The following is a 23530-nucleotide window of genomic DNA, read 5'->3' on the forward strand; positions in this document are numbered from 1 at the left end:
AAGTCACAGCTTTCTTCCTTGTTGACGAGGTTGGTCCTGATCCAGTTTGGATTGAGGACAGAGGATATGCAATTCCACTGCTGCTTATTCCACATAGTGGTGATTCCTCCAGAGGCTCCTCTGGAATTGCTACTGATCCCTATGAAGGATTTTTGTGCTTCTATGATTATCTGCATATCATTCTGATTTTGCTTGGTTTCCTGAATTATAACAATTTCAGGCCTTTCTGAATGAAGGAGGTCTCTTAGGGCAGCTGTTTTAGAGGGGTGCCCCATACCCCTGCTGTTCCAAGATAAAAGCTTCATCATAAGACGTTCGAGCGAGGAGGTGCTCGCCTCTCAAGTTCTTTAGCTGCTGTGTCTTTCTCTTGAGAACCTGTAATAAAGGAATCCATAGGGGTTTGTATCCCGAGAGCTATGTCCTTTTGCGTGCTTTCTTCCCGATGCTGCTTGGCTGATTTTCTGCCTGGTCCGGGTTTCTTGTGGATATCACCGGATGCACCAAGGTCCTTGGAGGAACTTCTGGTAGTTCTGATGGGCTGGGGTCCGAGTGCTGGCTGAGATGGGTTCGAGGAGCTCAAAGGAGGCTCAATACGGGTCAGTACTGGTTGATCAGATTGAGGGCCATCATTGGACACTTTCGATTTGTTTTTAGATAAGTTCCTTTCCACTGAGTGAGGAGGGGAAGCTTGGAGGGGGGAAGAGGGAGAGATTCTGGGGCCTTTGGGGGAGGGAGGGGGAGATGGAAGGTCCTCTGAAGCAAGGGATCCAAAGGGGTTGGAGGACGAGGGGAAGACAGGGGGAGAGGGAGGGGTTCCGGAGTGAGGCACCTCAGACTCAGGGGGAGGGTTTGCTTTCTTCTTTTTCCTTACTATTTCCCATGCTTCCTCATGTGTTTCAGAATTATTGTTATTGACATCTGGTTTAGATTTAGGACACCTATTTGCAAAATGACCGTACTCATGGCATACCTTACACTTGAAGGGAAGTTGTTCATAGTCCACCTGTTGAATATGCGTCCACTGATCCACTCTGAGCTTAACTGCCTCTGGAAGACCTTTGCCCAAGTCTACCTCCACACAGATCCTCGCACATGCATACATATTTTCCTTTGGTTCAGATCTGTCCACATATTTACCTATTGCATTTCCAATCGCTCGAACAGTTTCATCAGCCCAGCAGTGGAGCGGCAGATGCGGAAGGCGAACCCATACAGGGACTGCGTTGGGAACATCCATTTCTGGATCGAAATCCGGGGTCCAACGGTTGAGATAAAGGCCTCTTGTGTCCATAAAGTATGGCCCATTCCTGAATATTAGATTGCGATCCTCCACTGATTCGAAAAGGAAGGTAAAGAACCCTCTTCCACATAACCTTATGGCAATTTTTCCTTGGACCATGGCATTCCAATTTCTTTCCACCCAACGTTGAACAGATCGAGGGGAGGGCCATAGCCCCGTGAACTGGCCAACCAATCCGCGTTCAGCTAAGGCTACAGCCGATCTCCTTGGAAGAGAAAGGGGAAGAGGGATTTCCGGAATTTCATCAAGTTTTTTGATAAATTTGGAGGCAGAAGGTCGGATCCTCTCAGAGTTATTTTCAGGGACGAGAGAAGCAAAAGCTTTCTCAAAATCGGGCTGGTTAGAGGCATGAGGGTCCATCGGGAGGGATGCTCAGCGAAAGGCAAGAGGGGGGGGCAGGAGGCCCAGGAAAACGAAGAGAAGCAGCAGAAGGCTGCCCTCAGGGCCGCGCGAACAACCAGGGGCGGGCAGGAGGCCCGGGATGCAAACAAGCAAGGAGGGCGCAGCAAGGAGAGCCCGCAAGGGCCTGCAAGCCCGGCAGCAGGGCTGCCAAGCTCGAACGGGGGCGGTCAGGGCTTTCAGAGGCGGGAGAGCTCCATCTCCAGCACGCGATCCCTTCGTATTACATGATGCTTATTGTTCACTCTACTTTATAATCATATAAATATTTAAAGACTAGTTTAAATACTAAATGTTTTGGTTCTTTTATGGACATTTTTTAAAACAAATTTTACCTAAATCTTAAATTTAAATTATATCATTTACACAATCCACTTACACTAATATTTTTTTTTTCAAAATAATATATATATATATATATATATCACATTATTCCCTAAAATTATGTTATCAAATTCCAATAAAAATATCTATTAATTAATCCTTCTAATTTTTATAACATCGACCACACTCTCATGGTTGAAGTCGGCCCTTTCCTTTCCTTGGACTTATTATAATTGTCGCCCACTACTTGTAACACCAGTCTCACTCTTATAATTGAGATAGGGCCTTTCTTCTCTTGTGTACATTGCATTTTGCCCATTTCAAATTACAATGTAATGTTTCAAATTTAATTAAATGTAAAAATTAATGTAAGTTCAATATTTTTTTTTCATAAAAATGAGAACTTATGTTAAAAAATCTTGTCGAGTCGTGACAAATACCTAAGAGAGGGAAGAATAATTGGATAAAAAAGACTAATGAAAAAAGACAAAAAAGGTAATATGTCGATAAGAATACACCTTGCAAAATCATCCTAATAGAAGACAAATTTTATAATGAGAAACCATTGAACAACTAGTGGAGTGTCCACATTTGGAGTTTGATTAACGTTAGGAAGAGAGTTTCATGTGTACATGTTCTTGACACTTGGTTCAAAGGGTTGATAGTTTTTGGCTTGAACATGATCTGCAAGTCTAGAATATGTTGTCAAATGACATCTAATTCGTCATCTTGGCGAGCCATTTTGCACTTTAAATCTTGAATTTCTTCTAGCAGCAAAGTAATAGTTTTCCATTGTTCTTGGAGTTCCACGTTGGCCTCTAGAGTTTCCAATTACAGAGGGTCCAAAAGATGTTTTCTACCAAGACCATGAGACTTAGAACCTTTAGAATTGTAGGTCATATCAAGCAAGCCGAGAGCTGACAAAGCGAGAATTTGGGAGTAATGGGGAATCAATAGAGCGATGCAAGGCAAGGGAGGTTGAAACACAGTAAGACAACTTAGACAAGAACACCCATTTAAGTGAGTTTGATTCCATCATGGGGGGAGGGGGAGGGGGCGACAATCCAAAACAAATCCAAGATGTAGGGTAGATCACTCAAGACCACATGCGCGGTGAAGGAGATGATGGAATAAGAGAAGTGATAAAGGAGAGGCAAGCCATGAACATCAGGCGATCCTTGCCTAAAAGGAATGAAGGAACACTAGAGCGTTGAATCCTAATGTAATAAGTGATAAAGGAGTCAAAAAATTAGACCAAGCCAGTAGGCCACTCCAAATACCCAAATTTGTTAAGCATTGAAGCGATGCAACCAAGAATTAAATAGAGAAAATTCAAAATAATGCTTATCAAAGTGATAACAAGAGCTTATTGGTTCCAAAGGCTAGACTTAGATTTAATAGAGATCATGGATGAACCTTGAGCTTAGGAGCATTCGGTGGCCATTGAATTCTACCTTGGGTCGAATTGATCACATGCACGAGAGTTAATGAAGCCAAATCTAAGCATAATTGTTATGCCTTTGTGAATAATAACTAGCAACGGTGGAGGACAGGCTCTAAGGTTGAGCCTCCACCATCTTATGGTACTTGGAGCATGCATAAAAGATATTATAGAGAGATTTGCATGCGTTTGTGTGAAAAAAACTACCACAACAACAAGTATGTCATGTCTGCCATCATTTGAAACAATACATAAACGAGGAGACTTGACATTGCACAAGGGTTGATATTTTAATACCATGAAGATTATGAAAATGATGTCAAGGTGGGGTTTGTCACCCTTGAACATTATTAATTTTCTTTTATCCAATTTTGAGAAGGTATGCCTTATTGGCTTGAATATCGACCTCCTTGTTTTGGTTTTGAAGAACATGTTAGAATGATTTTTGAGAGAAATCTCCAAGCAACCTTGAAATTCACTGGAACGGTAGCTTTAGATGTTGATCCCTGGGTCAAGTTTTGTTTCAAACGTATTATATTATTAGAAGCAAATCCCCCAAAATAACAATATTGGAAGTTCCCACGCCCTTTTGCTAGGAGCAAGCCCTGCAGTAAGCGAAGCATCTTGGCTTGACTATTTCTCATACGCTCCAGACCTAAGAAGTACCTTATTTCAATTTTTCTTTCAGGGTTATAAAGGACCCTCCCCCTCCCCCTCCCCTCCTGCCACCCCATGCAAGTTGTGTAATTAATTCAAAATTATTTTATTGTTTTTAATTATAATGATTTGGTTAGATTTGAGATGAAACTAATTAAGTAGCGCTAATTCAAGAATATATCAAACAATTCATAAATTAGGTATACTAATAACTTATAACTTACCAAGTGTTAATACATCTTAATACACGCACACAAGGAGGTTCCCACTCTTGGGGGGCATTAATCCTTTTATGTTATGAAAACAACTCACAAAAAGATAGAAAAGATAGATCAATGCCTTATAATTTAGCCTCTTCGAGGGGGCAACCTCCTTTACATTACACAAATGAACAATTCTTGGATGATTCAAATGACTAAACTTCCCTTCTATATATAGGAGTCTAAGTGGTCACAATATAGTCAAGCCGACATAACAGTAATAACATAAGGGCACAACAATAACAATAGTGGGTTTCTATGGGGCACACTAATAACAATATGGGGACAATAGGGGCACAATAATAACAATAAGTCTACAATGACAATAGTAATGGGGGAATCACTAGGATTATAGGGACCTAACATGCCCCTCTCCTTCCAAAAAGCGTTGTCCTCAATGCTTGAGCAGTTTTGGATGCTTCTGTATAAAATTCTCAACCTCCCATGTGGAATCTTTAGCGGATAAGTTCTTCCACTTGATGAGATACTCTGAAATCGATCGATTTCGTAGTTATCGAGTTCTTGTTTCTATGACTGCTTGCAGTTCCAATATGATTCTTCCTTCCTCGTTAAGTTTTGGCAATATTGTTTGAACTGGGAGCTTGTCACCTATAACCTTATTTAAACATGAAACATGGAAAACTGGGTACACTCGGGAAGCTGCAGGAAGCTCCAATTTGTATGCCATAGTACCAGTCTTTTACAACACCTTGTATGGACCATAATACTTTGGCGATAATTTATTATCCTTCTTAGCTTTCTTGAGGGACATTTGTTTATATGGTTGTAGCCGTAGGAATACCCAATCACCTACATCAAAACTTCTTTCGTTGCGATGTTGATCTGCCTATTATTTCATTCTATTATGCGCCAACGTGAGGCTATCCTTTAAGAGTTGGAGAACTAGTTGTTGATGCTCGATGTGATGTTCCACTACTTGAACCTTAGAATTTTCTCTTAAATATGATGTGATGGATGTGGATGATATCCATAAAGTGCCATAAATGGGTTCATTTTCGCTGCAGTATGGAAGGAAGTCTTATACCACCATTCAACTAGAGGAAACCATTTGACCCATTGTGTCTGTTTATCAGATACAAAGCAACGAAGATATCCTTCCAAACATTTGTTTACTATCTCAGTTTTCCCATCAGATTGAGGATGATAAGATGAGCTATGAGCTAACTGAGTATCGAGACAAGAAAATAATTTTGTCCAAAAATTTCTAGTGAAAATGGGATCTTTGTCGCTTACAATAATCTTTGGGTTTCCATGTAGCCTTTGATATGTTTCCATAAATGCAGTAGAAACTGTACTAGCTTTAAATGGATGCGATAATGCACAAAAGTGTGCATACTTGGTAAGTCTGTCAACTACCACCGTGATGACACTCTTTCCTTCGGACTTGGGTAAACCTGTGATAAAATCCATTGAAACCTACTCCCAATGTTGGCTTGGAATGGATAAAGGTTGTAATAGACTTGGGGTCTTAATTGCTTCAACTTTATTTTGTTGGCAAACCAAACATTCCACCACAAACTTTTGAATATCCGATTTAAGGCCATCCCAAAAAAATTCCTTCTTAACCCTGTGGTAAGTTTTTAAAAATCCTAAGTGCCCTGCTAAGGGAGAAGTGTGCAATTCCATAAGAATCTCTTGTTTGAGTTGGGAATTCTTACATAGGTATAAGGAATCTTTGTACCACAACGAATCATTTTTCCAGCAAAATGTATCAGATGTACTAAGATCTTGTTGTATCTTTCGAATGAGTGCCCACACTTCTTTGTCATTCTTCCATTCATCGCTTGCTTCGTTTATCCAATCTGGTTGGATAATAGAAATGGCACACAACAATGCTTCCACATCCTCATCCTTTCCTGAGAGTGCATTTGCCACAACATTTTGCTTCCCTTTTTTGTAGATGATTTCAAAGTCTCTTTGTGACCCATTTTTGTTGCTCTTTAGAGGATACTATTTGTTCTAAAAAGTATTTAAGACTATCATGATTCGTTTTTACCTAAAAGTGTTTTCCCATTAGATAGGGTCACCATTTCTTAAGTGCACATAGTATTGTCAACATTTCCTTCTCATAAATAGCTTTGTGTAAATACTTTCTTTTAATTGGACGACTTTCGAAAGCAATGGGTCTTTCATCTTGCATTAAAACAACACCAATTCCATTTCCCGAAGCATCACATTCCACAAAAAAGGTTTTCGTGAAGTCTGGCGTAGCTAAGACTGGTGCTTGGCACATTGCCTCTTTAATATGTTCGAAGGCCTTTGTTGCTTTTGGAGTCCATGAAAATGCATCTTTCTTCAATAATGTTGTTATGGGTGCTGTTATTCTCCCATAATTCTTAACAAACTTGCGATAATACCCTTCAACCCGAGAAATCCTCGCAGATGCTTTATGGATGTGGGTATTTTCCATTCCTTAATGGCTTTAATTTTGCTAGGGTCTACCTTAACACCTTCATGAGATACAATATGAACCAGATATTCCACCTCTTGTACTCCAAAGGAACATTTGGAGCTTTTTTCATATAATTGTTTCTCCTCTAATAATTTGAGCACCCTGTCAATATGTTGAACATGATCCCTCCAAGACTTGCTCTAGATTAGTATATCATCAAAAAATACTAACACAAATTTTCTAAGGGTGGGTTTGAAAATGGAATTCATCAAACCTTGAAATGTAGAAGGTGCATTGGTAAGGCCAAAAGGCATGACCAAAAATTCATAATGACCCTCATGAGTTTTAAATGTTGTTTTCAGAATGTCTTCAGTCTTCATTCTGATTTGATGATATCTTGAACGAAGATCCAACTTGGTGAAGTAAATTGATCCATGCAATTCATCCAATAATTCATCAATGACAGGAATGGGAAATTTATCTTTAATAGTGAACTTATTGAGCTCCCTATAATCCGAACACATGCGCCATTATCCATCCTTCTTGTGCACCAATACTACTGGAGTAGAGAAAGAACTTTGACTAGGTTGAATTATACCAGCCTGTAGCATTTTTGCAACCATACGTTCAATTTCACTCTTTTGGGCATAGGGATATCTGTACGACCTGATGTTTGGAGGAACACTTCCTGGAATCAAATGAATAGCATGATCATGATCACGAATAGGTGGGAGGCCTTTGGGAGTCTCAAATACCTTGGAATGATTGTCCAAGCCTTTTTGGAGATATGGAGAAATACATGATTTCGATGTGGGAACCTATAGCGAACATAATTGTGCAATTACGCCTCATTGTTCCTTCTTTAGAATATTTGTCATGTTGTTAGAGCTGATTATCTTTCCCGGTTTCCCTGCAATACCCCTTAATTCAACTTCCTTTCCTTCCGCACAAAATTTCATGAAAAGTTCTTGAAAATTAAAAGCTATTGTACCCAAGGATTGTAGCCATTGGACTCCTAGTACAACATCAGCACCACCAATTGGAATGAAAAGCATTGGGTTATTCAATACATATTCTCCCATGGATAGCTTGATATTATGACACTTTCCAGAGCAATTTATGGTTCCTCCACCTGCAACCATCACTTGACACTCTGGTGCTGGATATAAGAAGCAATTCATTTCCTTCGCTATCTTACAATGGATAAAATTATGGGTACTTCCCGAATCAATCAACACTATTACCTTTTTCTTCTTGATATGTCCTTCTATCTTGATAGTTTGAGGAGTGGTAATTCCAGCCAATTCATTACAAGATATGGTCGGATTCATTTCTTCTTTATCTAGGGTTTGTTCCTCGAGTATATCCTCTTCTTTTGACATTTCTTGTTCCTTTTCTTCCTCCTCTTCACAATCTATGTAGAATAATTACACTTATGACCTTTAGTGTATTTGCTATCACAACTATAACAAAGCCCTTTTGCTCTTTTTTCTTCCAATTGTTGTGGTTTCAACCTTGTAGGTTGTGGAAGGCTAGGGGCAACAACACTTCCATCTTTATAGTTGTGAGTGGTAGGCTTCCTGGTTGCCATAATTTTGCTTTCCATTTTTCTTGCTAACCTGAATGCGTTCTCCAATGAATCAGGTTCCCAAAGGCGAACCTCATGTTGGATATTATCCTTTAAAGTCCCTATGAACACATCAATCCTATGCTCCTCTGGAATATCTTTTACCCTTATGTTCAATTTTTGGAAATCCTCAATGTGCTCCATCATTGAACCCTTTTGTTTGAGATTTATCAATTGGCTAAAAAAGGTGTTGCTTTTTTATCCTCATAATGTGTTGTCATTTCTTCCGTAAAATTTGCCCAAGTGACAATTTGTTTACGAGAGAAAAGCCATAGATACCATACAAACTGATTTGGTTCCAAATATAAAGTTGCAATACGTACCTTTTGTGTGTTTTGCACATTATGAAGATCGAAAAATTGCTCAATCTGTAGTATCCATGTTCCAGGGTCCTTGTCATCAAACTTCCTCATATCGATTTTTGTAACATGGTGGGTCTTCAATCCAACATTAGAGTCTATGAAATCATGATTAACATTTCTGGAGTTTTCTTTACTACCCTTTCACCATTAGTAACCATTTCTTGTAGCAACTTATTCAAATTTATCTTCATTTCTTCCATCTTAGTGTCCATGCCATTCAAATTAGCTTCTACACCATCCATATTGGCTTCTACGCCATCCATCTTAACTTGCACGCCATTCATATTAGCTTCCACGCTATTCATATTGGCTTTAATTACCTTTTGTGAAAGTGACATTTGTTGTACTTGGTCTTGTAATTTTGATATATCATGTTGCATTTCTTCCTCTTCTTCACGAATCATACTAGAGTTTTCAAGTTGCTTACTAGGTGTTTCCATTTTCTTTCTTCGGGGCATCAATTAATCCTAATAATTCTTCACTATTCCCTTTAAATTCCTTCAAACTAGATTTTTTAAACCAATCTTATGTAAAATTAAAAAAAAAAAAAAAACTACACACTTTTTTTCACTTTGTAAGAGCTCGATTGAATCTATTGTATCTCTATAACTGCGGATCTCAAATATCTGAAATCGCGTCCTGCAGTAGCCCATTGAGTCCTCTTTTTAACCCCACAAGTCTGATCAAGATTGGATTCTCCAAGGAAGAGTTATGCCAAATCTCCCACGATGACCTGATTATAAACTAGTTCAGTAGAGAGAACTTGTATGAAGTGCCATGTGTCACTGTTTCAACCTTAGTACCTGAAACTAATATACAGAAAACTACAGGTTGTCCTCTTTCTGAAACTTCTTACGAAATTTCAATCTGATGCTCAGAACAAAAGTTATGACAATTTTCCCCAGGTCACCTGTTTGGAATGTAGTTTGGGAGTCTACAAAAACCATAACTTCCTCATATCATATCTCCAAAAATGTAGCGAGGCAAGCTCTCAAATTCGGACCCAAAGTTCATAACGATTTCGGCTCAAATGGGTTTTTTTTTAGCTTCTGAAATGTTGCAGAAGAAAAGTTATAGCGAAAATGCCACAATGACCTGTTTGGAGCAGCGAAACCCTAGAATCCAAAGCTTTGATACCAAATGCTATGAAACCAGCTCACAAAAAGATAGAAAAGATAGATCAATGCCTTATAATTTAGCCTCTTCGAGGGGGACACCTCCTTTACATTACACAAATGAATAATTCTTAGATGATTCAAATGACTAAACCTCCCTTCTATATATAGAAGTGTAAGGGGTCACAATATAATCAAGCCGACATAATAGTAATAACATAAGGGCACGACAATAACAATAGTGGGTTTCTATGGGGCACACTAATAACAATATGGGGACAATAGGGGCACAATAATAACAATAAGAGCTACAATGACAATAGTAATGGGAGAATCACTAGTATTATAGGGACCTAACATTTTAGCCTTGTCACAATGGGCACATGTCTCATCATGGATTTGAACCTAGACGGAGAGAGTGTAAGATTTACCTCCCAACCATTTGATTTATTGCCCCTGGACTAAAATTTAATGGAGATAGGCGTGGAATTTGATTCATATATCTTTACATAGGTCACAAGATCATTTTATATAACTTCTCTATGTGAAACCACACATTTAACCACTACCTCAAGATGACCCCATGGCTCTAGTAAAAACCCTAATTATTTTCACTATCTAGATTTAAATCTTGTTTATGATATGTGTGTCCTTCATAAACTACCTCTCTTTGTAATCAATATGGATGGGACATATGTCATATACATGCTTAAATTAAAATAAAATAAATATCTGACTTGATAGATTCATGCTTAAGATGGATATGACATATTCGTCCTTCATAATCAATTTACCTCTCTAATCAAGAATCAAGATCGACGAGACATATGTTGTATACATGCTTAAATTAAAATAAAACAAATTATTGACTTGATGGATTCATGCTTAAGATGGATATATTTTGGTTTAATAATATTTCTGAATACACACATAATGGGAAGAGCATGCTCATCATGGTTTGAACCTAAGTCATTGTCACAAGAAATGCTCAAGTACTCATTAGACCACTCCTCACAAACTAATGATTGTTTCTTTTTTCTCAAGAAATAATCTTACCAAAAGAATGGGTGTGTTGTACTCAAATATGAAATAACCTTCACAAAGCACCCCCTTTTTTGTTAGAATTTTTTATGGAAGATGGATACATTGCAAACCACATATATAGTTGGAAATATTAAATGACCCACTTAGATTTGATCCCACATATATACCCACGCACATAGTCTAACTAATTGATGAAATGATTTTTTTAGGGCATTTTTCTATTTAATTTTAACCAAAATCTAATAAAGATTTAAAAAAACTTGAGTTTAAGTTGTTTAATCTGTAGAATTTGAGGGCCACAAGGGTTTCTTAGGGTGATGAATCCATTTATGCATTCAAAAATGTATTTGAAATAACAAAAAATGACAATCTTGCTTGAAATTGTATCACCAGATTCTGGTCAAAAAAGTCATTTAGTCCGTAAGTTAGACTATATATATATATATATATATATATATATATATATATATATATATATATATATAATCAATTGAGTTTATCTCGAGTGGTTGAGAGGAATGATGATTATCCTCCACACGTAAGTTAAATCTCAATAAATTACATGTTGAGTTCATAACGAGCATATTGTTGTAATGATTTTGAGCTTTATTTTTGAGAGCTAAACATAATTAGTCAAATCACTCTAAAGAGATTCCTTATCCCACAAACAAGGGAGTCTCATACATCAATTTAATATTGAACTAAATTCTAATATTAAAATTAAATTATATATAAAGAGATAGTCTAACTATTCTATCTTTTAATCCTTTTCACCTTAGTATGATCATATAACTCTTTAAGAGATATTTTTTCATTGCTAAAATTGAATTTTTTTAATATATAAATGGATTCATTTTCCCAAAAATTCCTTGGAACAATCCATGTAAAAATATATATCAATTTACAATTCCAACACATCCTAACAAATTTTAAACAAAATTAACCAAAAAATAGTGAAAAAAACAAAACAAATTATAGAAACTTTCAACTCCACTAATTAAAATAAAACACATATTAACACAAAATTAACTAATATCTATAATCACTAATTAACCTAACCTAGTCTATTAAGATGTTTAGTCCATTAAGAATGGTAACTTTATCCTATTGAGATGCTTTTTCAATCATTATATTTAATCGGAGTCGAGGCGGAGGAATTCATGGATCACCAAAAGTGGCCGGAATCCGGGCAAAAAAATTTCAAAAAACTTGTAGAGGCAGTGGTGGAAATGAATTCAGCACCATAAAAAATGTTTAAGACACCTAAAATTTTGAAGTTTAATAACTATAACTTAGATTTACAAAAATCCTTGTCAGATTTTCTCTAAATATAACTAGAATTTTCATAGCTTTCTCTCAATAATTCCTCCGCCTAGTTAAACGAGGGCTATTTAAAACCACGCAGACATTACTTTATCTTAAATTACACAAATTTTGCAAACCAAACCTGTAACAAAGTAAGACGAATTTTACATCTAATATTTTTTATGCTTGTAAAATATTTCATAAATTAATGTCATATACTCCCATTGACCTACCCTTGCACCACATCCCAACTACTATAACAATTTCGGGGACTTTTGGCGGAAAGGAGGGTCCCAATTTCGTTTATCGAAGTGGTAAACTGTTTTGACAGGTGTCGGTAAACCACTTTGGAATTCGAAACATTGACTTGGTACCATGAGACGCGGAGAGTTAGACATCCAATCCGAAGCAATGGTCGGAAGAATGGCCCCAACGTGTTTGATAGAGCGCCACCGTTAGAGGTGGACCCAACGCACTCCCAGCCCCACCAGGGAATTTTCAAAGGTAAATTATGAACACTCGAAACCACATCCGTTCGATACTCCGGTGTCCGATCGAACGGCTGAGATATTGTCTCAAGATTTTTTCTTGTGACCCTGGAATTTATATAGCGGTCAAGGGGGAGCTCTGGAATTCATTCGGCGCTCATCAGTGTATACGACTTTAAGACTGAGCTTTCGATTTGCAGTAGCGAGTAAGTTTTCTCGATCTCTATTGCATTCCGCCGCTGAGGGTTTTGATTATCTATTTGGATCTGTTTTGAGATTTTGAAAGGGGAATTCTGGAGGGTTTTGTATCTTTATGCCGTGAGGTTTTGATTTTCTCTCTCTCTAGTCTGAGAGGTTGAAAGGGGGAGTGCCGGGACTTTTATCTGTTATTATTCGGCGAGGTTTTGATTTTCTCTTTGGGCTGGCTCTGAGAGGTTGAAAGGGGAATGCCGGGGGTTTTAGCTGTCTTTATGCGGTGAAGTTAGTTCGATTGATGTTTCATTAGGGCTTTTCTCTTACCGCTATTATCTTTCTAGTAATTGCAGCGAATATTAGCCTAATGAACGGATCAGATCAGTTTGCTTTGAAACTTGTGCTTCTTGCTGAAAAAATGTGCTGAACCTACAAATGTGTGGTTCTTGCTAAAAGAGTTTGCTGAACTTAGAAATTTGTGCATCTTGCTAAAAGACTTTGCTGAACTTAGAAATTTGTTCTTCTTGTTAAAAGAATTTGCTCTCGTGTACTTATAATTTTCTTGCATTTTCTGTTGTGTTATGCACTCAAATGATTATTCTTGAAGATTTGTTCTTATTTATTTTCTGTTTTTCATTTTTAGCGCCTTTAAGCTTTATATAAACCCTAACAGAGAATGCAAAAAATAAGATGCTCTGTTTCTTTCTTTGACTGCAGCTAAAATGCCGAACCCTAAGGTTTACTTTGACATGTCCGTCGGGGGCGCGCCCGCCGGAAGAATCGTGATGGAGCTTTTTGCTGACGTTACGCCTAAGACGGCAGAGAACTTCCGAGCACTCTGCACCGGTGAGATTGGCGTGGGGAAATCCGGGAAGCCTCTGCACTACAAGGGATCCGCGTTCCACCGTGTGATCCCTGGCTTCATGTGCCAGGGAGGGGATTTCACCGCTGGAAACGGCACTGGCGGTGAGTCCATTTACGGTAACAAGTTCCCCGACGAGAATTTCGTGAAGAAGCACACCGGGCCGGGAATCCTGTCGATGGCAAACGCCGGGAAGAATACCAATGGATCGCAGTTCTTTATCTGTACTGCAAAGACAGAGTGGTTGGACGGGAAACATGTGGTGTTCGGTCAGGTGGTGGAGGGCCTTGATATTGTCAAGGCCATCGAGGGTGTGGGATCCTCCAGTGGCAGGACTTCCAAGCCCGTAGTTATTGCTGACTGCGGTCAGCTCTGAACTGCGCTTTAATAATTACTATGGTTAGGTTAGGAAAATTTACGAGTTTACTGTTGTGTTCTAATAAGGGTTTCGAGTGGCATGGCCGCCCCTGACACCTTTTATCCTATATGTTGCGTATATTCGTCTTTTTAAGTGACTAACGACGACTCTTGTGGAGTCGTGGGACTAGCTTATATTTTCATGGGATACTCTCACATTTGAAATCTTATTATGGTCCTTGATAATTATTACATGGTGTGGCTTGCTTTTACGGTCATGTGAGGGCCATGAGGTTGTGCCCCACTGAATCTTTTTCCTATCATAGTTAATGCTGCCCTTTTGTCGCATATGTTTTAGATATTTGACAAATTTTATCGGCAAATAAAATGGCATTATCTAACAAACGTGATGGAAAGTTTGAACCAGTTGTCCTTTTCAATGGTTTATCCCTGTATTAATTAATGATTTACAAGTATTTTATATTATATGAAAATGTTTGTCATTCTTGAATAAATCAATGCTTCTTATCATGTCATTTTCAATGGTTTTGGCCTTTCCTTATGGATAAGGGAGAGATGTAAAATATCTGATGTAAAATGTCTGTTATCTTGAGGTTGTGTGTATGCAAGTGGAATAAAACCGAATTAGAAATCACCCATTAGATTTTTGCTCTTGAAAAGAGAAGGTTGATTCCATTAGATAACCTTAAAAATGGCTATGAATGCTACTATGAATTGTATTATTTTAAATGATTTTTTCTACTTAGAAATCGATGATTTTCATATAATTTTTATATGCTTAAAATTTGTTTTTCTATGTTATAAGATTTGAATTTTTTACTTTTTTGTCATTAAATATTAGATAATTTTAAAAATTATAATTTTTACATGCTTTAAATTTGTTTTTCTATGTTATCTAATTTGAATTTTTACTTTTATATGTTATTAAATATTAGATAACCTTAAAAATGATTATGAATGTTACTATGACTAGTATTATTTATGGATGTTAGTGACTAGTATTATTTTTTTCCTCTTCTTTTTTTTTTCCTTTGATTAATTTTTATATATTTTGATTTTGTTTTTCTTTATCTTTAAATTATAGCTATTTGTTTTTATATGTTATAGGATTTGAATTTGTTTTTCTCATTTTTTGAATGATAGCTATGAATGTAAGTTACAAAGAATACTTTTGGGTTTTTGAGAGGGTTTTTTGTTTTTTAATATTAAAGTTCTTTTTCTAGGGCTAACGTATTTGGTTATCAAACATGTTTATATAAATTGATTGTAATTTAATGTATTAACTTATACACATCATGAAGGCAAATAATGAATTTCCAAAATGAGAGGGAAGATTATTGAATGCTTGGAAAATCTTTTAATGAAATCCAAGTGCACTCAAAATATATTTTATGAGCCCCTTGATGAGATTTTTGATAGATATTTTAGGATTAAAATTAGAAATGTTAAATGGTCAATGATTTATCTTCACTTTAGAAACATTGCAACATGAGACTAACAACATTAAGGGATGATCTCCTAGATTTAATGAAGCATGCAAAATGATTCTCAAGACAAGATCGCTTTGTTTGTTAAAGTACACTACATTAAGTCTCCCATCTATTTAACAAAGTCTAACAAATGTCACACTTTAGTGGGATGTTAGAGCACAATTTTAACTTGCCTTTGTTTACTTTGCTTTGTAACAAACATGAAACATTTTTTTGGAACATTGAAAACCATAAAATTAATTTTGTGGTTAATTTCTAGTTCACAGTAATCGCAAAAGAGTGGTATACAAGGGTTAACCTTGATCAACACTAGTGGTGTTATGAATGTAAGCAACTCATTCACATGTCAAAGAGTGGTATACAAGGTGTAACCTTCTTCAACACTAATAGTGTTGTGAATGTAAGCACTGAAAGCATTCCGATTCACTTTGAAGCAAATCAAAGAAATCCCAAGTCCTTTAGTCTTTGTAATGAATCCTAGGGGGTATTTCATTATAGAGTTTTTGGACCCCCAAAAACTTCAAGAAATGCCTCAAATTACCTTCGTAAGGTTAAAAACCTGAATTTTCCAGATTGGGACCCATTGGTAAAATGGTATTATAAGTTAATTCCTCATGTTTCCCACTCTAAAAGCATAAAAATGGATGGAAAATAATATAATGATCCAATCCAGATCATATCTCCCCATTTTTAGAGGATTTTTGTTCCAAAAACCTTTTACTAAATCAGGGGAATTATTTTTTTCTCTGCCTTCTCCCTAGATTACTTTCCATGGAAGTTGTTTTTTCAACCCAATTCTCCAAAGGTTATTCAACCACTATCTTGTAGTTATTGACTTTTTTTGCAAAACTATATCCTTCATCAACTTTGCCTAAGCATCTAGTGTCAAATCCTGCACAAAGGGTAAGACTTATTCTATTCTTGATCCAACATGGAAGTCTCCGAGTTTCAACTTTTTTGCATTCATGACTGAGTAAATGCACATGTCGGGGGGTAGATTGACCCTGCAAGTGTTCTCTCCAAAACAAGTTTCAAATGGGGACTTAACAGTAGAAGTGTGGATTGCATTCTATTATAAGAATGTTGTATATATGCCATATTTTCATCCCAAGTATTAAAATGTTTTTTATTATAGCCCCTCAAATGGTGCACCGAAGTTAGGTTGATTACTTCTGTTTTCTTATTTATCCGTAGATGGAATGTTGTAGACTTCTTCAACTTTGTGTCCATCTTCTCCCACAATGTAATCCAAAATGCACTAAGAAGTCTTGTGTCTTTGTTTAAAATTATGCTTCATGGTATCCTAAAGTGCACCCACACCTATCCAAATAAAAAGTTTTTTCTTCTTACTTGCTATTGGTCTTTTTATAGGCATTAAAACACACATTGAGTTGAACCCATTAGCTTCCACGAATAGGTAGTTATGTCCCTTCTTAGTTGTTGATAAACTTCCCATAAAATCCATTGAAATGTTTTCCCAATTTTGAGCAGGTATAGATAAGGAATGGTATAGACCCTGTTCCTATTATTAGGTTTGCTAGTACAACAAAGAATGCATCCTCTTATGAAACTAGCTACCTCTTTTTACATCCTGGGCTAGTACAAATACATCTTCAAGTTGGCCATTGTCTTCCATACACCTAAATTCCCTGGAATCGTGGAGGTGTGAGCAAATTTGATAAACTAGAGTCACCTTTAGGAACATATAACTTATCCAACTTGTAGAGTAACCCATTTGGAGATGTTAGTCAATTGTATTGTTACCATCGTGGACATGACTCTAGCTTTGCAACTATTGAGACCCCTCCTTGAAGTTCTCATTGTCTACATATGTTTCTCTATATGCATCATAGGTGAAAGTCTCCATGTGCATCAATGTTCCCAAGGTTGTAATATTTGATCTGGTTCCCTTGTTGAGGAATGTAACTTGTGCCTGTCTTCATAATTCTATTTGAGTCATGTATTTGTCAAATGAAAGAAAAGAAAATTATTTTTAAAAGAAATTTTTATTGACTTATTAAATCATGGGTTTCATGCTTGGGTCAATGGTCAATAGGTCAAAGCACCCATTCTCTAGGAGTTTCGTTGAGTCAAAATGAAAGTTATTATGTAAGAAACCCTTCTTGGGTTCATGATGTCAAAGAAAAAAATGTTTTATTGTCAAAATAAAGTCTCGCCTCTCCTCCATCAAATCGGCCTTTCTCTCATTACAAGTCGGCCTCTTCAACAAGTTAAGTCAAGCTTATGAACAATCATGTCCACCTTGCAAAGGACTATATATATACTAGCATTTGACCTTTGCGAAGCATCTAAACTATCAAACATACTATGATTTGCAATTTCGGTGAAAGGGGAAGTTCACAGGAGATATAAAAGAAGAACAAAACCAAAGATCTTTTTGACTATAGGACTGAAACTTTCTTGACTACAAGACCAAAACTCCTCTTGATTACAGAATCGAAGTACTCCTTGACTATAAGATTAAATATCTTCATGATTACAGGACTAAAATTCTTTATGAATGCATGAAGTCAAAGACATGAGTATAAAGAGGGCTGAGTGCCTTGAGTAACTATTTGTTGTTGACTTATGAAGAAATGGACCAACAAATGATTTATTTATTAAAGGTTGACTTGATGGATGGAAAGTATTCTTTGTCTAGGTAATAAAGGTGTTATTCATCTCAACTTGATTTGAATTTACTATTGGAAGAGTTTCACTGGGTTTTCCCCTCCTTAGGGGTTTTTCCCTTGCTGAGTGCCTACTTTTGTTCTCTTATTGTGTTTGAAGTTTTGGCAATTGTCTTTATGATAAACATATAATAACAAAGAAGAAGAATTAATCACAAGTAATTGTCTAGTGAAAGAGAAATCATCTTAATGAGAAGTCCTAACTATGTTGTCATAGATTTCTCAACGTGGTTTCAGAGCTAAGGAAACAAGTATAAAAATGGCAGCTAGAGGATCATAATAAGACTACAAGCATTAGTCCTCAAGGTCGAGTTCCTAGAAGGAAAAATCGAATTGAAAAAGAACAACTTTTTTAGCATGATCACAAGGATAGTGTTTTGCAATTAGGCCACAATTATGGGTAATAAAAAATATTGCAAACCTGTAATTAATAACCACAACAATAACAAAATCCAAATAACTTTTCTTGTAGGTCTAAATAATGAGGCTTTAAGTCTTGCTAAGGTCGAGATCATTAGAGAAAAAACAAAGGTCTGTACAACAATCCAAACCTTGTACTATAATAGGAATCCGAAATAGGATATTTGTCATCCAAAATGTATACCATCTCAAAAGGTGGTAAAATCTCTAAACTGGAGTAACCAACGAAAGGATCACTTGTTGATTGAACTAAAACACAAAAGTAAATGGATTATTTAAGGTCTAAGTCATAAAGATACCCATACATATTTACGGTGGCCGAGATCCATAAGTGACAAAAATGTTGACAAGATAATCTCTATTGTGCAAGGCATTATAGGCCTATCTTAAAAACAATCTATTATACCAATGCATAATCTAGCATTGAAGAAAGGAAGACCTTGATAAGCAATCTTAGCATGCTTGTTTGAAGAAAGGAAGAAGTCTACAAACGTGTTTGTCTTACATCAGATTGTGAAAGCATATTTGAGGATCTCATCAAATTCAAGTAAGTATTATTATTGCCCTTTATCTTTTAGTAATCTAACAATTGTTTTTAGTTTGCAAGAAAAATCAACAAGCTCAATGGAACATCAAAGTCAAAGGTATGTAATCATGAGGTATGTATAACATGCACATAATGTTTAGTTTCTTAGTTCTCATTATGTTAAATGTTATTAATATTTAGAATTGTAAATCCTAGATGGTATATGGGTCATCACTTACTCTCGCTTAAAAACTCTATCTCATAATTTCTAGGGTCTGTAATAGTGAATATTGTTGTCATAAATCTTGTAAAGAAACCCTACCCTATTTCGTAGGAACCCTTCCTTTGGGTTTGGAAGCCTAGGATAAAAATTGAAAGTCTTAGTAAGTATAGAATTAAATTTGAACTTAGGGTTTGAATATAAAATTACTAATTTATAATTATGTCCTTGTATTTGTATATGTTTGGTAGTACTTACCAAGGATTATTGCAGGTGCATAAAGAGATCAAGATGGTATTGTTTCACGATGAGAGGGTGCTCTTTCACAAGGAGCTTCCACCTTATCATATAAGATATATATCATCTTTGAGTTTTCTTTAAGACTAAGCTTACAAGAATATTCAAAGGAATGAGGAGTGCAACCATATTCAGAGGGATCCCTTCAATACTCTACAAGGTTTGTTAAAAAGGACAACTCAAGTTATGTCCTAGACAACAAGTTTTGTTGTAAGGTTTTCTTGATACAAAAGGTGTGTTCATTCTATTTTGAATTTTTCTTTACATTACTAACATCTTTATGTGTAGGGTTTTAAATCATAAAGATTCTTGTTAGGGTATGTAATCATGAGGTATGGATAGCATGCACAAAATGTTGAGTTTCTTAGTTCTCATTATGTTAAATGTTATTAATATTTAGAATTGTAAATCCTAGATGGTATATGGGTCATCACTTACTCTCTCTTAGAAACCCTATCTCTTAATTTCTAGGGTCTGTAATAGTGAATATTGTTGTCATAAATCTTTTAAGGAAACCCTACCCTATTTCATAGGAACCCTTCCTTTGGGTTTGGATAAAAATTGAAAGCCTTAGTAAGTATAGAATTAAATTTGAACATAGGGTTTGAATGTAAAATTACTAATTTATAATTATGTCCTTGTATTTGTATATGTTTGGTAGTACTTACCAAGGATTATTGCAGGTGCATAAAGAGATAAGGATGGTATTGTTTCAAGATGAGAGGATGTTCTTTCACAAGGGGCTTCCACCTTATCATATAAGATATATATCATCTTTGAGTTTTCTTTAAGACTAAGCTTACAAGAATATTCAAAGGAATGAGGAGTGCAACTAGATTCAGAGGGAGGCCTTCAATACTCTGCAAGGTTTGTTAAAAAGAACAACTCAAGTTATGTCATAGACAACAAGTTTTGTTGTAAGGCTTTCTTCATACAAAAGGTATGTTCATTCTATTTTGAAATTTTCTTGACATTACTAACATCTTTATGTGTAGAGTTTTAAATCATAAAGATTCTTGTTAGGGTGATTATTCATTAAATTGAATCTACCCTTGTTATACTGTCTCTTGACATTTGATCATTCTTTTGAAACCCTAACCTTTAGGGTCACTATGAAACCCTAGCCTTTCAATGCTAAGGGTATGTCAATGGTAATATTGAAACCCTAGTCTACTTAAGGGTTATTGATAAAGTCTAAAACATATAATAAAATCTTATTATTTTGAAGTTTAGGGTTTTTGATAATGTCGTGGTAAAAACCTTAGTCCTTTAGGGTTTTCTATTAAGGTCTAGGTTATATAATGAAACCCTATATTTTTAGGGTTTGGTGAATTAGGTTTTATGAACAAAACCCTTGTAATAATTAAAGTGAGATCCTAGAAATGAAATCCTAGGTGTATATTTGTATGTATGATCGAAACCATAATTTGGTCAAAATTGTTGTATATCTAACTTCAATGTATTAATGTTTGTATCTTGGGTTTACCTAGTAGATATTGGTATCAGATGCTAGTGCATGATAATGAAATCCTAGATATATGCAAGTATGTTAATTAATGAAGTCTAGGGTTTGTAGCAAAACCCTAGTAGATTTCGTTATGAATTCTAGGACATAATATTGAAATCCATAGATGTATAGTGCCATGATTGGATTAATATCTTAACTGAGTTGCTTTAAGTCCCGATGATGAAGTCTAGGGTTTGTGACAAAACACTAACAAGTTGTTGAAGTCTAAAATATAAAAGATGTGACTCTTTCTAAATATGAACCTAACTAGGTTTAGGTATTTGATGTCTAAAACTTGAACGTTTTGATGCTTCCATTATAATGACATGACTTTGATATAATTGACTTCATGATTCTGTATATTTGTATTTGGTTGTACTTGCTATTAAAAGTTTTGCAAGTACATAATCTTCAAAATGTTGAATATGTTCATAACTGAAGATGATAATAATAATGAGCATGATGAAGGAAGCTATAAGAATGATGATGATTAAGATGGCCTTTGATGCCATAAAAGAGAAATAAATCCTTGAAAGGCTGAAGTCTCTCGAATGCTATAAAAGAAGGAAGTTGTTGAGTTAAGAGGGAGAACATATTATGACAACCATAGTGAATACTTTGAAGAAAGAATGAAATTGACGAATGAATGAAAGTAATACAGATAGATTTAAAGGACTTGAGAAGTACTCAGGTTGTATTTGGTGCTACTGAAGAAATGAATTAAGAAAGCTTCTGACAAGTTGTGTTTGGATAACTTGATGATGATATAAGTAGCATTAGAATGATTGAGGACCTCGAAGGTTTGTATTTACTTGTATATATCATTATAGAAATGTTGAGGTCTAAAATGGGCCTCAAAACAAAAATGTACAACCAAAATCAACTTTATAAGAATCAATAGGATTCAAGATAATGATGTCAACCATGGGGGATGATTCACCATTTTTTGAGTAAAAACATAAAAAGATTTAAAAAAAGTACTTTTCAACTCGTATTTGCAACTTATCTCCCTATGATTTTACTCAAATTCGAGTGGGAGCACTCATTGGATGCAAAATTTAATTCCTCATCCAAGGAGTACCCATGTTGCATACTTTCTATGGACCCTACTACACGAAAAATGAAAAATACGCGAAAAACGTTATTGCAATTTTTTTTTCAATGTATTTCTCATTTTTCGTGTAGCAGGGTCATCAAAAGTATGCAACATGGGTACTCCTTGGATGAGTAATCAAATTATGCATCCAATGAGCGCTCTCGCTTGAAATTTGAGTAAAACCATAGGGAGATAAGTTGAAAATACGAGTTGAAAAGGAAGTTTTTTCATTTTTCCCTATAAAATTTGATGATGTAATCTAATCTTATTTTATTATTTCCACTATTATTTTATAATATTCTTTTAATAGAGGCCCATTTTAGACCTCAAAATTTCTCTAATGATTTGAAAGATTATCACTGATTGGGGTTGCGATTGTGCATGATCTCTCTGTATAAATTTTAATGTTTGAAGCATGCTTGGATTGGTGGATATATATATATATTTGATTAGGATAGATAAAGCATCTTGTGGCAACAAAATTCCTAGGAGAACGTGTGACTGACCTATGCATTGATGTCTAGATCCCGAAGTAGGGAGGGTGGTATTGGTCATGGAGTTTTGACCTTGGATACACACCTATATCTCTGGGTTGGTGTTAGATCTTAAAAGCCCAATGGTACCTAGAGTGGCTAAAGCTTGAGTACACCTTAGTCCCACCCGATTAGAGTACCCTAGTCAGGTATCTAATATGTAGCATTGTATGTGCTATAACTCTTCATAGTTCAGATCATTTTGAGATCTTCCATGTACCTATATATGTACAAAATTATGAATACCTCCCTAGTTAAGAGGGGGTGTTGAAGAATGTAACTAGTGTCGGTCTTCATAATTGTACTTGTCATGTATCTTTCAAAAGAAATAAAATAAAATTATTTATAAAAGAAATTTTTATTGACTTCTTAAAGCATGGGTTTCATGCTTGGGTCAATGGTCAATAAGTCAAAGCACCCATTGAGTGCTCTAGGATTTTTGTTGAGTCAATATGAAAGTTACTATGTAAGAAACTCTTCTTGGGTTCATGATGTCAAAGAAAGAAAATGTTTTATTATCAAAATAAAGTCTTGCCTCGCCTCTATCAAGTTGACCTTTGTCTCATTACAAGTCGACCTCTTCA

The 23530-nt window shown here is 35.8% G+C and overlaps 1 protein-coding gene across 2 annotated transcripts; it reads left to right on the forward strand.

Annotated features, from left to right (window-relative positions):
• Positions 1-12783: 12783 nt before the first annotated feature.
• On the forward strand, positions 12784-14395 carry LOC149191511 (peptidyl-prolyl cis-trans isomerase). Of its 2 annotated transcripts, none has more exons than XM_089404305.1 (2): positions 12784-12941; positions 13645-14395. In XM_089404305.1, exon 2 carries the CDS (start codon positions 13650-13652, stop codon positions 14163-14165), a length of 516 nt encoding a protein of 171 aa, XP_089260431.1. In that variant the 5' UTR covers positions 12784-12941; positions 13645-13649; the 3' UTR covers positions 14166-14395. The 2 variants fall into 2 exon arrangements, with proteins under 2 accessions (XP_089260431.1, XP_089260432.1); XM_089404306.1 differs by lacking the exon at positions 12784-12941 and adding an exon at positions 13031-13215.
• Positions 14396-23530: the final 9135 nt, after the last annotated feature.

This window comes from Pinus tabuliformis, chromosome 2_2 (assembly GCF_031772625.1).
Source record: "Pinus tabuliformis cultivar Carrire ecotype Pingquan chromosome 2_2, CPIR1, whole genome shotgun sequence".
In the NCBI taxonomy this organism is placed as follows: Eukaryota; Viridiplantae; Streptophyta; class Pinopsida; order Pinales; family Pinaceae; genus Pinus; species Pinus tabuliformis.